General features: G+C 37.3%; 2 protein-coding genes across 5 annotated transcripts; one reads left to right on the forward strand and one right to left on the reverse strand.

Annotated features, from left to right (window-relative positions):
• Positions 1-2,043: 2,043 nt before the first annotated feature.
• Positions 2,044-4,927, reverse strand: LOC113337225 (wall-associated receptor kinase 5-like). Its single transcript, XM_026582924.1, has 3 exons — positions 4,060-4,927; positions 3,754-3,951; positions 2,044-3,569 (listed from the first exon to the last, which is right to left on the reverse strand). The coding sequence occupies exons 1-3, from the start codon at positions 4,925-4,927 to the stop codon at positions 2,290-2,292; spliced, it is 2,346 nt and encodes a 781-aa protein (XP_026438709.1). The 3' UTR covers positions 2,044-2,289.
• An 831-nt stretch (positions 4,928-5,758) lies between these two features.
• Positions 5,759-13,382, forward strand: LOC113336995 (probable leucine-rich repeat receptor-like protein kinase At1g35710). 4 transcript variants are annotated; one of them, XR_003354071.1, is made up of 6 exons: positions 5,759-5,920; positions 9,555-9,649; positions 9,974-10,041; positions 10,334-10,443; positions 10,709-10,855; positions 11,041-11,124. XR_003354071.1 is itself a non-coding variant. In XM_026582692.1 (5 exons), the coding sequence occupies exons 1-4, from the start codon at positions 5,878-5,880 to the stop codon at positions 10,428-10,430; spliced, it is 303 nt and encodes a 100-aa protein (XP_026438477.1). In that variant the 5' UTR covers positions 5,759-5,877; the 3' UTR covers positions 10,431-10,443; positions 10,709-11,016. The 4 variants fall into 4 exon arrangements, 3 of the variants coding, with proteins under 3 accessions (XP_026438477.1, XP_026438476.1, XP_026438475.1); XM_026582692.1 differs by lacking the exon at positions 11,041-11,124 and having other exon boundaries at positions 10,709-11,016; XM_026582691.1 differs by lacking the exons at positions 5,759-5,920; positions 9,555-9,649; positions 9,974-10,041; positions 10,334-10,443; positions 11,041-11,124 and adding exons at positions 11,284-11,529; positions 11,713-11,918; positions 12,015-13,382 and having other exon boundaries at positions 10,713-10,855.
• Positions 13,383-14,266: the final 884 nt, after the last annotated feature.

Below are 14,266 nucleotides of genomic sequence, written 5' to 3' on the forward strand. Positions count from 1 at the left end.
ATCCGAGTACTGTGAGTTTTTCACGTCTTAATTAATTGGAGACTTACCAAATAGCTGGTGACCCAGGAAGACCATTTAAAACTGTGGCAAGACACTAGGACTAATCATGCCCACCTTTCAGGGAGGGTATGTGTTGTCGTGTCAACTTCTTCCACTACATCAATGACAACTTGGAAGGCAGTTTATTCGATAATGGTAGATTTGCATCCGACTGCTCTATCTTTGGATTTTGGTCCTCAAAATACTTATTATCGCTTGTTATGTTCGGTGATCCTCCTGAAATTATGAATTTTTTTGGATACTTTATACGCGGTATGGGATGTATGATCAAAATGTCCTAAAAGGTGTTTACAAAAATATTGTAGAATCTTTTGGGATTCTTGGGTGTGCGGTATGGAAGTTTGCTCAGAAGGTATGATCAGTGTTTACTACAGAGTTGGGCACGTTGTGCGATTTTTGGGCAATATGGTATGAGACATGTGTTTAGCCACAATGCACCGTATTTGTGATCCAGCAATTTACTTCCCATATCATCTAATTGGGATATGATTACAATATTTGATTAAATCTTATCATCTGGCTCGCCGTGTGAGGAAAGAAATGATTGTTAACACACTTGATAAGATAATTGCAGTCCGTTTGTTGGTTGTTCATACTTCTCATCAAGTTATACGATATTGGCATGCACCAATCACGGATAGAGCATGGCCATAAATTACGATATTACCTCCCTTTAGTCAGATGTCTTGCTCTGACCGTGCTTCGGCACTACTTTTCCTCGTGAATTCTAAGTTACCGAAGCAAGACAAAATGAGACAATTCCAAGAGGAATTTATAAAGATAGAAATGAAGGGAGACAAGTCCAAGACAAAAAGAGACAATTTCAAGAAGAATTTATACGGATAGAAAGGAAGGGAGACAAGTTCAATATAAGCACTACTCAATATGGTGAAATTTCCAACTTCCAGCTTAAGTCTAGCTAGGGGTCCCTTATAAAGGGGACCATAAGACCTGAAGACTTCGGTAAGACACAAACAGTGTTACCGTTTTTCCCACAAGTCGAATACTTTTCAATCAATACTAATCACGTTCACTATCACTCTATCAGCTAGTGATTCAATTATCAGATGAATTATTTTCTGTCACTGCGATAAGTCAATGAAAATCTATAAGTCTTTTGATAGAAGTTAGCATTATTTTTTATTCGGAAAAATACTTGTTTGTTCGGATCATGGTAATGTCCAAAATTCTGAAATTCATCCATGGACCAATTCACAGTGCTGTTGCTTGAACTTCCAAAACTGCAAATCAAGTGGATTTTGTGTCTGCAGCATAGTGCACGACATCCTGACTCAATTTCCTTGAAATACATGGATGTGGCGCAGACAAAACTTGATCCGAGACTACTTTTTGTCTTCCACACAAATCGTCAGAATGAGTTAAAACCAGGCATCTACTAAGAATTTTATGTACTGAAATTAATCGGAGACAAGTCCCCAAGATAAATAAGAATGATGGACAAAAACTCTTGGTCTTGGTTAGGGACAATCATTAGTAGTCCAATATGATGAATTTGAAAAAGAAGTCTGCTTTAGTTTTATAACTATCCGTCTCTTTTCTCCTCATTTATATGCCTCCACTGGAACATAGGAGCCACTGAAGCTGTACTTACTGTGAATCCAGCAATGCACTTAAAGGATGATTGTTATCTTATCGCGAACAAGAAAATCTTTTACCAAATGGCATACTCTTATAACATTTAAGGTTAATTCGTATATTTCAGTGCCATAACAGCTTATCTTATCGTGCATATAACAGCTTTTTAAGGTTAATTCGTATATTTCAGTGCCATCGTTATAAAATTACCCCTACGGTGACACTGGATTAGGTGACGCTTATTTATATCATGTCATAAAACTGAGACCGTGACAGTTCTGAAATGTCACCAATGTTGATTTTCATGCTAGTTTTGTATGCATTTTCGGCTTACTAAAGTTTAACATATACGTTTTCTGGTAAGATTCATGTGAGAATTTAGGCGTAATAAGGATAGACAACCATTCACAGAATTTAGGGAGGTAAAAAATTACAACCATTAACAATACGGATTACAAAAAACAAAGAACAAAAAAAGACTAGACAGGGAACCTACTCGAACCTTTGATTTATTTACTGTATCAATAAGAACACCACATACTTTATTCCAGAGTAACTTTTATTAGGATGCCAACCAAGAAAAATGATACTGTTCAATGCGCAGCAGGATAAGTTTGTAGGATAATCCATTAATTAACGTCCCTCGGTTTCTAAGGCCAACATTCCCTTGCTGCTATCACCAACAGCTGTAATGCTATCTGTGTATATTAGCTTCGCTGATTCTGATAAGAGCATACGTTCTTCTTTGGTTGTGTTTGTAAACATATAGTCATCATCCAAGACACCAGGTTGACTAGAAGTTATCATCGTCAATCCATGTAACACCATGGCTACTTCTTTCATTGTAGGTCTATTCTCTCCCTTCATTCTTAAGCACTTAGTCGCGAGTTCAGCCGTTTGTTGGATCTGTTGGTGCCCATGTACACTACTGATCTGGTCGTTGTAATACGTCACCAGATTATTGTCGAGAATCACGAACAACCTGTTGGTTTTCATCGAAGAGAGGAAATAATTTGCAAGATTTCTTTCCTCTTCAACTCTTTTTGGAGAAAATACTATTTTACCTGTTAGCAATTCCACTAGCAATACGCCGAAGCTATACACATCACTCTTGTCAGTTAGCTGGTTTGACAACATGTATTCCGGGTCTAAGTACCCAAAAGTACCTTGAACTACTGTACTTAGCTGAGCTTCATCCGTAGGATTTAGCCTTGAAGCACCGAAATCCGAAACTTTTGCTTTGTAATCATCGTCTAGAAGTACATTACTAGACTTGACATCTCTGTGGATTATGGGTATGGAAGCTTCAGAGTGCAGATAAGCTAATGCGCCTGCAATTTCCAAGGCAATCCTTAAACGACTTTCCCATGAGAGAGTAGAGGACGCAGTCTGGTTCTCACGATCTTCGTGTAAATGTTGGTGAAGCGTCCCATTAGTTATGTATTCATAAACTAGTAACGGAACCTCGCTCTCCAGACAACAACCCAACAGCTGCACCACATTTTTGTGATTGATTTGTGAGAGGACGGCAATTTCGTTTATGAATTGATCATTTTGGTTGGTATCGACAATTTTTGTCTTCTTAATTGCAACCACCGTTCCGTTTGATAAAATTCCTTTATACACCGTGCCAAAGCCTCCTCGTCCAAGAATTTGACCTTCGTGATAGTTATCAGTCGCCTTGCTTAGCTCTTTCTCGGTGTATATTGTAGCAATTGACCGGTGCTTTTTACCTCCTCTTGCATTTCGACTAGACTCGATATCCTCTTCCCGTTCGTCAAGGAGTCGATTTAAAATCAAACCACCATTTTGCTTGAAGAATGCCTCCCTAATTTGCATGTGTTTTCTTTTCCTATATCCCCAATACAACCAAAAGCTAATCACAAGACATACAATTAGGCCCGAGCACGCACCTGTATATAGACATGCAATAAAAAGTTAAGAACAGGCCCACGCACAGCTAAGCACAATTGGTTAATTCCTATGGTCGTAGGAATTCCCCTTCATTTATCGGGTTTCCTAGCTTGAAACACTAATTGGTGATTTTGCACAGACTATATGAAAATACAATGAAATAAATGCCGCATATTTTCATACCAGCAGCAATCTTGTCATGGTACCCCGCTTCCGTATGCATTTCGTCCCTCTTGTCAAGAATGCACTTCGTGCCATATTCTTTGAATCCTTCTTTGCAAGGACAATTGTACCCCCCTTCCGTATTAATGCAAATACTTTCTGGTCTTCCGCATCGCTCATCATCATGTATCAGGTTTCTGTTATCGCATTCATTAATATCTATCCAGCGCAAAAAACAAAGCATAATCAATTAATAATACAAAGTTGAGTTAAGTTAAAATTTGAGAACTAATTAAATCATTAATTCAAGCCTTTGTAAACACGTACCTTTGCAATGACCATCAGTACTATTGCTAAGATAAGGATTTCCTTCAAAGCCTGGTTTACACTTGCATCTATAACCTTGAGCATTAACATTGCATGATTCACATAAAGTATTGGGTCCACAAGCATAGCTTGTCTTATTGGTTGCTGCTATATCGCATGTCACAAAACCAATCGTCCAATCAACCACCACCGGGACAACTCCAGTTCCTTTGTTTTTGAAATCCTGGAGATATGACGGAGAAAACTGAAACGAACTTTTTTCAGCTATAAAAGCATAACTACATGGATTATCATAGCTCGAATTCATACCGACTCTTACCACTGACACATCATAACTCGATAGTTGAGGTGGGATGGAGGTCTCACAACAACCCATACCATCGCAAGCCCCGTTACTGGTGACATTTTTTGTTGAATTACAGTTCGAACACTCATAACCAATCCGTGGATAATCATCTATTCCCGCCATGGTGTCACAACCAATAGATATCAATTTGTTTTTTGTAGCAGACACGGTGAATGTTCTCAAATGGGTAGTGACTGTATATATTTCAGAGTTACAAGTTCTGGCTATAATGCTTTCCACTGTCATCTGACCATCATCTACCGATATATTTGTGACCTTTAAAGTACCGATCATAGGTACACTGTTGTTGCATGTTAGTTTGAAAAATTCGTTAACGAAACAACCACGACGACCGATACCAAATGGATAGGGTATTCTGATGTTCCCACACCGATCTTGGCAATCAGGCTTTGCTATTACTCCGGAAGTACTATTGCTCATTATTTCTGCAGAAGCTAATTGCAAACATAGTAACAAAACAAGACAGTGAAAGTACTTGAGAAGAACATGTAATGAAGCCATGAATGATAAGTTTGGTTATTTTATTTTCTGGCTATTATAATTACTAAACATCTTGGTGTTATATATACCCCTTACATATGCGTTAGCTAGGTGTACCGGCGCCACAAACTTCCCAATCACTTATCCTCTACATTTTCATCTTGTAGATGGAAATACAAACAAGCATCAAATTTTGAGTAAGTAAGTCGATAAGTCGCTAAGAATTAGTAAGTCTTTTGGAAGAAGTTGGGATTATTTTGGATTTGGAAAATTACAAGTTTGAATTTTGTTTTCGGATCTTTGTAATGTCCAAATTTTTAAGTTCTTATTTTCATCCATGCATCACTTCTAAGTAATGCTTGATTCTTGAACGTCCAAAATTGCAAATCACGTTGAATTTGTCTGCACCATAGTGCACGTCCTAACTCAATTCTCCGAAGAACACTTGACGGGAAACTACTTTTCATCTTCCACACGAGTCGTGGGGATGAGACAAAACGATACAAGTCTACTAAAAATTTTCATAGACTGAAATTAATCGCTGGACAAGTCCAAAGAAATATTGATGGACAGAAACTCCGAGTCTAGGTAAGGAACCACTGAAAGTAGTCCAACAGATATGATTGGAACTTGAAGATCGTAGAAATTCACAAACCGGAAAACGTACAATACTATCTATAGTAGCTGGTAAAATACTGTAAGTGACTTTGACTAATTAAAGCTTGAAAGTAGAGGTGTTAAACGTGCCGGCCCAACGCAATAGAACCCATGAACTCACGTGCTTAACGTGCTATTTGGAACTGACTAAAATATCCTTTAAGCATATTTCTAACTGGTTTTCTCTTACGTTCCACCGAGAAACTTCGATCTCTTTTCTTCCTCCGTCTTCTCCATCATCATCAGTAACTACCAGAAACACAAACTCAACCACCATTAAAGATTTCTAAAATCCCTGATTAGGGTTTGAATTAATGAATCAATTTCACAAAAGGACTCTTGACAACCCTAAAATTCGTAAGTTTCAAAACTTTAATATTTTTCTGATTTTATTTTTAGAATGACATAAATTAATCGTTGGATTGGTTAATTGTAATTTCATGTAGCTGGATATATGAAGTGTAATCGACTGATTTTGTCACTGATTTTTTTATAATCGATTGAAATGTTGAATTTCTTATGTTTGGTGTATATGAAGCCAGTTTCATCTTGGGTTGAATTTGATTTCACCCATGTCTAACTAAGATGAAATAAGCTTCATCCTGTTTTACATCTGATTGAATTTTTGGTTCACCCATCTTTAAAATAAGATGAAACTAGTATCATCATGTTTTTACATTGGGTTGAATTTGGTTCCAACCATGTCTAAACTAAGATAAACTAGTTTCATCCTATTTTATATCGGATTCAATTTGGTTACAGTCATGTTTTAACTAAGATGAAGCCGGTTTCAGCCTGTTTTACATTGGGTTAACTTTGGTTCACCCATGTTTATACTTAGATGAAACTAGTTTCAACATGTTGTGGATGTTTCTTGGTACTTTTAAGTGCTTTCTTGTCTAACTTATCGATGCTTGTGCATATTTTTCTAAATTATTCAGGTGGAATTCCAACATTTTGTGTAGGATGAAACCAAGATTCATCATATTTTGTATTGGATTAAATTTGGTTTCACCCATTTTTAAACAGGATGTTTGGGTTGAATTTGGTTTAACTTTTACCCACGCTTAAACAAGTCATCATGTTTTAGATTAGTTGAATTTGGTTTTCCCAATGCTTAAACTAGAATGAATCGGCCACTCTTCATTATGCTGTGTAGATCATTGCGTAGAATCATATGACGTCGACCAGGTTGTTGATATGGAATTTTACGATACATCACGTTATTTTGATTATCATATATACTTAATTGGTGTTATTGTTTGTAGTGCTTGACTAGAATCCTAATATTAAGCAAGTCTCGACTATGTATGCTTCTTTTACATCGTTTTTTTCTAATTTGATATCGGTGAACCAAGAGAAGATACAATAAGTATTTGTTCAAAGGATGTTGTAAGGCGCCAAGCTGTTGATATTTTCCTATGAGGAGAGTCAACCAGGCTATATTCCTTTCACAACTGGTGCTAGAGAAAATGCATTTAGGAACGTAAAGAAAACCGCCGAGTGACTTTCTAATGATCTTATTAATGCAGCTAAGAGTTCTTCTAACAGGTATGAGATTGTTTTGTTTTCTAGTTTTCCTTGTATTCCAAATCCTTTATAGTTTTTCCTGTACATAGCATCCAAATTATAATATTAGGTACTTGTATATGAGGCTTTGTTTAGAGAACCAACGATGACAGTATTGTGATCCGTAATATATAAATTGAGGTTACAAAATAACCTCTGAATACATGTGCAGTTAATCCATGTATTAGTTTAGTTGCAGGTACTGCATAAATGATGTGAATGGTTTGAAGGGAGTAGAGGAAACAATAGCAATTATCGGTGGTATGGAGTGTTCGATGGTGCTGCTGTAGAGTTATGAAATTCTAGCTTACGTAGCTCGAGTTCGAGTAAAGTAATGGTAATGGGTGAAGTAGGTGGACTGGTGTGGCATCATTTGAACTCGATAGGGGACTAAAGGGGTGGTAGTAATGGGGACCAGTACTGAGTAGCTGCTGGAATAGGAGCTTATAACTTATGTCGCTCATTGATCCGATGATATTTTTGTTCCAACTAGTTTCACATCTTCCAACAAAATTCCTGTTTGGAGAGAGGCTATGGCTGAGGAAGTTAGTGCCTTTGTTCATAATAAAACTTGGTCTTATGTTCTTCTAGATAAGTCTCAAAATCTAGTTGGTTGTAAATAGATATTAAAAATATAAAAAAATGTCGATGGTACCATAGAGTTATAAGGCTAGGTTAGTTGCAAAGGTGTACAATCAAGTTGAAGGTTAGACTATCAAGATACCTTTAGTCCATTGGTTAAACCAACCACCATTCAGATGATTTTGTCTGTCATTTCACACAAAGGGTGGAGTATACATAAATTAATTAAATGTTAAGAATGAGTTCTTACATGGTCATTTTGACCGAGGATGTTTACATCTCACGTCATCCTGGCTTCATAGATAAATATCATCCGACTAATGATTGCAAACGTGAGAAGTCTCTATATGGACTCAAACAAGTACTAGCTAGAGCTTGGTTTGAAAGACTAAGCAATTTGTTGATCTCGAAAGGGTTTCAGGCCTCAAAGGCAGAAACTTCTTTATTTTAAGGAACTACTTCCACTGAGTGCTTACATGTTACTATCTATGTTGATGATATCCTAGTTACCGGAAGTTCTTCTGATAGAATTGTGGCACTTATATTTTTTTTGGGAAATAAGCTTGCTATTAAGGATTTAGGACCACTTTCATATTTTTTGGGTATTGAGGCTAGTTACAGCTCTTGTGATATTCGTTTATGTCAGAAACATTACATTCTGAGTTTGTTGAAGAAAGTTAAAATGGATACTGCAAAGTCAGTTACAGCACCTATGCCACAACATGCATATACTTTTATACTAGATTGCACTGCGTTTTGTGATCATGTATTGTATAGAATTGTTGTTGGCGCTCTTGAATAGGCTACCATTACCCAGCCTGACATTTCCGCTGCTGCGGATAAGGCAAGTGGAAAAATGCATTCTCTTAGGAGTGATTACTGGATCCAAGTCAATTACATATTGAGATATTTGGTTGGGACTTTGGCATTTCCCGTAATTTAAAAGGTCATCCTCTTTAAAAATTCAAGTGGTTGCAGATGCGGGATGGGCAATTTGTTTTATTGATAGACGTTGTACTATTGGTCTGGCTATTTCCATTGGTTCAAATCTTTTATGAAGGTGTTAAGAGAAGCAAAAGTCAGTTTCAAAATCTAGCACGGAGGATGAATACATGGCACTTGCTGATGCCACTTCAGAGTTTTTATGGATCCAGTCTTTACTTCGTTCACTTCTTTTTTCTTCTCGTTCTCCTCTAGTCCTTTGGTGTGAAAATATTGGTGCAACTTATTTGTCGAGTAATCCAATTTTTCATCATCGAATGAAACATATTGAAATACCCATTCACTTTGTCCGTGAGCTTGTTGCTGCTACGAAGCTTTCGGTTAGATTTGTCTCTACTTATAATCAAATTACTGATGCTCTGGCAAAGCATTTATTTTCGACCAGATTTTCCTTGCTGCGTAACAAGCTCGATCAGTGTCATTGCATCTTCCGCGACCCTGGACTTGCAAGGTGTTTATGTCTGTGTTAGAGACTGAATGTAAAGAGGGCAAGAAGTGTCGGAAACTCTTGTTTATTTTTTGTTTTTGTTATTTCTCTTTGAGTCAAAATTAGTCAACCGTTGACTCGATTCTGTGTCTATAATTAACTCCTTTATATACTCTTTTCTTCTCTTTAAATTTTCTGTGAAGGATTTAGAGTTATTCCGATTAGATAAGTGTCTTTCTCTGACACCTTTATATTAAAAAGTGATCCTGCGGGGATCATTGAATTTGTTGTGCTGTAAGTAGTTGTTAATCCCTCGTCTCATCTTTATATTAGCGCCTTTTGTTAGGAGTTCTTAATCCCTCATCTCATCTTGTTCTAATGGTATTCTTTTCAACCTTTATTTCCTTGTAGAGAAAACTCTAGAAGCCGATCAACCACAATATGCAGCATGCAGATCCATATTACCTTCGGGCCCAGCAGCATCATTGCGTGTTAATATCCGAGCAGTAAGTTGAACTTTCTATCATAAAGCCGCTTGTATTATCTTCTTTCGAAGCCATGCTAAGAAGCAAGGGGTACAAAACCTGCGGAAACTATTTCCGCAATCATATAATTTTAACATGAACAAACCCATACAGAGATGATGTAACAAATCGCAAGACAGCAATGCTGTGCTGCTGCTATGTCACAAATGACATAACAGCTAAATTTTTAATAGGATGCTACTTGTTGTAAAGAATGTAGAGTACAAATTGTGCAGTTGACTGTTGATGCGTGTACCTGAATTCCTACTTGCATTCTAGGTTTGTAAATGACCTTCGGAATTATAGGTTGCACAGTATGCATCTGATGATGGCAAGGGTAAAGCTGCTCTCGATGATGTTGATCAGTGCCTCAGGTACTAATACACTTCTAATACATACATGATTTATTTTTATTAAATAGTTATGTGTGACATTTTCCAAGTCAACAACTATCCTTTTGTTTTCCCACACTTGAAATTAAACTGGTAGTCAGATGGGTGAATTCAGTAACTTTGAAAGTTCAACAGAACAAATCAACAAAATTCGACTTGATATTGACGTGAGATAGTTGGAACTTTATTTTGATGGGTAAACCATCTTATATCCATGAATTTCGTAACACTAACTCTTTACTACTACTGAGTGCTGACTGATTTTCATCTGTAGAGCCTTGGAGGATCTGGACTCTTTATTTCTACGAGCATCAAGAAATGATCTGGGAGCTTCAACTGAATCGATAAGAAAGAAGATTGGCATTGCTTAGTTTCTTTGGATAGGTAAAGGCTAAGAAAGTTCATATTCTGCATATAGTTTGATATAGTTATAAGTGAAATACGGAAACTACGATGTCAGAAAACCCAAATCATTTTCCTAAATCCTAAATCCTGCAGCATAAGAGACGAAGGTATATGGCATATAGGTTGATATAGTTATAAATGAAATACAGAGTACAGAAATACTCGGATCAAATTGCGTAGCTTAAGAAATGAAGGTACATTGATAGATTCTTAGTTAACGATATATTGATATTACTTTTTTCAGGATCCTCGAGACGGTTCCAACTTCTATTTTAGATAAGGGGAATGAAATCGCCAATGCTTATTTGGCTGCAGATGAAGAGATCGACCCAAAAGCTTGGACCCCGAAATGAAACAGTTAGAGTCACTTCTATGAAAATCTCTTTCAAAAGTATGTGCTTCTCCATTCCTTTGTTCTGTTTTTTAATTGATGTACCTACCACATTGTAAATATGTAATTTTTCTGTGCATAATTATCGATGACAAAATCTTGATATCGGCGAGTGTAACACAGAGTTCTCATTATTGTCATACAATGTGTTTTTGATTCTTTGTTTCATGTCTATTTACCGTTAGTCTTCAATTGAAGGGTGTGTCAGAAGGTGCGATTGAAAGGCCAGAAACAAAATCATGGGCAGTAAAAACAACACCCAGTTTGTAAACTTTACGATAAATTCCCAGTAAAAACTGATCATATTAAGCCTTTAGAAGCTGATTAGAATGCTTCACACCAGGGATGGTGCACCATCTTCATAATGCTGTGGATTGATAATTGTGGGGCATCAGTATTAATTATGCCGATACCGACTCCTCTTGCAGGTATATCCACTCCTACACAACAATACCATTCAATGTATTCATTGAATGATATTTTTCGAAGGTCGACTCAGGCACTAATTTTCCAACAAGTTATCCTGCAAATTGGGTCAGTTAGGGTTCCAAAAATATCTACATTGAATTTGTTCGATTCTCAACGTCCAACTACGTACTCTTATGATAAATGCATCTGAACCTCCTTGTTCAATTGAGGGACCATCTCCGTTCATGTTCTTTTCTAGACTGCTGGTTAGTACATTACTCCTTCTAGGACTTTGTAAATCAGCACTCAGAAATTAACCCTGTCCTTGATCAGCATAGCATAGTTTTTTTAAATGCTGCTCCTTTATTAGTATTAGCATTACTGTCGGTGGTGTCATCCTTCAATGATGTTGTAATTGCTTCTGGTTCTTCTTTTTCTTCAACTCACAGGAAACAATTACAGGTAGAAGTGGAAGAAGAAGTTGATGCTTTTCTGGAATGGAAATCAGCCCTTGCTAATCAAACCCATTCTCTCCTCCCTTCTTGGAAGAAAAACTCTACTAATAATACGATAAGTCCATGCAAGTGGCTTGGAATCACTTGTAACATTGAGGGAAGCATTGCTGAACTGAATGTATCAGGTTTGGGTTTACAAGGTACGCTCCTTAGTTTCAACTTCTCATCTTTCTCAAACTTTGTTCGTCTTGACTTCAGTATGAGCAAACTTAACGGAGTCATTCCTTCCCAAATAGGTAATCTTCTGAAACTCGCATACCTTGACTTTTACATGAATGAAATTTCTGAACATATTCCACCGGAAATTGGCTTCCTCACAAGTCTGCGTATGTTAGACTTTTCTGAAAATCAATTTACTGGATCCATTCCACAAGAAGTTGGCAATTTACATTTTCTTACTGACCTGAATTTGTATGCAAACAATTTCACTGGTTCAATTCCTACCTCTTTATGTAATCTGAGCAACTTAAACGGCCTATACCTTCATGTAAATCAACCCTCTGGTCCAATCCCTCAAGATATAGGGCAGCTTAAGTCTCTTACTATCTTAGCTTTGTACACGAACAATTTTACTGGTTCAATCCCTGCTTCTTTAACCAATTTGACTAGCCTAAAAACCCTTTACCTTCATGAAAATAAATTTTCAGGTTCCATTCCTCGAGAAATAGGGAGGCTAAGTTCTCTTACTGGCCTTGCTTTGTACAAGAACAATCTCACTTGCTCAATCCCTGTTTCTATAACCAATTTGACGAGCATGGCCGTTCTTTACCTTTATCAAAACCAACTTTCTGGTGCCATTCCTCGAGAAATCGGAAGACTAAGGTCTCTTACTAATTTTGAGTTGTGCACAAACTATCTTACTGATTCAATACCTGATTCTTTAACCAATTTAACTAGGCTTGCCATTCTTCACCTTTTTAAAAACCAACTTTTTGGTAACATCCCTCAAAATGTAGGAAGGCTAAAGTCCCTAACAATCTTGAATTTGAGTACGAACAATCACAATGGTTCAATTTATGCTTCTTTAACCAATTTGTCTAGCTTGGACACACTTTGCCTTGGTGCCAACCAACTCTCTGGAACCATTCCTCGAGATATCGGAAGGCTAACTGCTCTTACAATTTTTTGTTATAGCTTGTTTTGGTATTAGTAATTTTTGTATTCTGGTGAAGTAATGTATTGGTAGTTTCAAGTTCTTGTTCAAAGATGTTCAAAGCTTGAATCTGAAATTAATACAGTTTGGTGTGCCCTTGGTAAAACCCATTCGTAAGTGGGTCATAATCACACCAATTGAACTTATTGTTCTTGTACTTCGGGATGGTGATTAGATTTTAAAAATGGCCATGTTGTGGATGTGTTTGATCACCTGGCCTTAATTCTGATCGTGCACCCATGCATCACTCTTATGAGTGAAAATTTGCATCGCAAACCCCAGTGATAATGCGTCGGTTCTTTCTTTCTTGTGGTTATTCATTAGTCGTAAGGCATATTTCTTCAAGTGTCTCATAATCGTTTTGATTATTCAGTAATTCTCATAAAGGGGTAGGCTGTGTAATCACTACAGTGGCCGAGTTTAATTCGTTTACTGTACACCAAACTTGACAAAAACATTCTACACTCAATTGGCTCATGTTAAATATCCTAATTTGCTTGTTGAGCAATGTGATCAATAGACGACTGTCTATCCCTTTTTCAAGTATTTTGTTCTAAGAAGTGTTGATATCGAATCACATTCTGGTGACTAAACTTCTCGAACTGATGGCATTATTGATGTAATTATAATGAAAAATGACCTGTTTATAATCTACTGACCGCGTAAAACAGATGGTATAGACTTTCGCTGTCCCGTTTGTACTGCAATCAACCTTGCTCCACCAGATCAGCGAAATTATTGAATTGTCTTCTCAGTTATTGCATTCTGAGGAAATCGATCTATACCGAACAATCAAAAGGGTCTACTTCCCACCAAAAAGTTGATAAATGGGTCCAGTGGTATAAATTGGCGGAGAGACTTTCCGGACAATTGGCAGGTCCGGAAAGTGTTTATAAAAATGATGCGATGGAAACGGGCCTACAGTAATACCGCAAGTGCACGGTCGTCAGTTGTACCTCGTGTAAGTACGGGTCGATCCACAGAGATCGGGTGTGTTTCGGAAGTGTTTTAGCTATTTGGGTTCCTAGATTTGCTTTGGGCTTAGAATACCCCTTTGGAACTATTGGGCTTAATGTACTAATGGGTTTGTTCAAAATAAAAAGAACTGAGCTTGGGCTCAGTTTGGTCTTTGAAGTGCAAATGGGCTTTGGGCCTTAAACTTAGGCTTTTGATTAAGCCTGAATTGGATTGGGTCTTAACCTTAACCTAAACTGGGCTTTGAGCCTTAGTGAAATGGGCCTTAGTGAACTAGACCTTGGGCTTTTGGTTTAGTCAAGAATCTGGGCCTTTGGGTTTCACTGATTTGAATTGGGCTCAGTTGGATTGGGTCTTTAG

The sequence above is a fragment of the Papaver somniferum genome, unplaced genomic scaffold (genome assembly GCF_003573695.1).
Source record: "Papaver somniferum cultivar HN1 unplaced genomic scaffold, ASM357369v1 unplaced-scaffold_158, whole genome shotgun sequence".
NCBI lineage: Eukaryota > Viridiplantae > Streptophyta > Magnoliopsida > Ranunculales > Papaveraceae > Papaver > Papaver somniferum.

Excerpts from the sequence above, each read along its gene's own strand:
- LOC113337225 (XM_026582924.1), bottom strand. The coding sequence starts at position 4,927 with ATGGCTTCATTACATGTTCTTCTCAAGTACTTTCACTGTCTTGTTTTG. Across the intron at positions 3,952-4,059 it reads TACTGATGGTCATTGCAAAG|ATATTAATGAATGCGATAAC; the intron begins GTACGTGTTTAC and ends TGCGCTGGATAG. Across the intron at positions 3,570-3,753 it reads CCATGACAAGATTGCTGCTG|GTGCGTGCTCGGGCCTAATT; the intron begins GTATGAAAATAT and ends GTCTATATACAG.
- LOC113336995 (XM_026582690.1), top strand. The coding sequence starts at position 11,465 with ATGCATCTGAACCTCCTTGTTCAATTGAGGGACCATCTCCGTTCATGT. Across the intron at positions 11,530-11,712 it reads TGTTCTTTTCTAGACTGCTG|GAAACAATTACAGGTAGAAG; the intron begins GTTAGTACATTA and ends TTCAACTCACAG.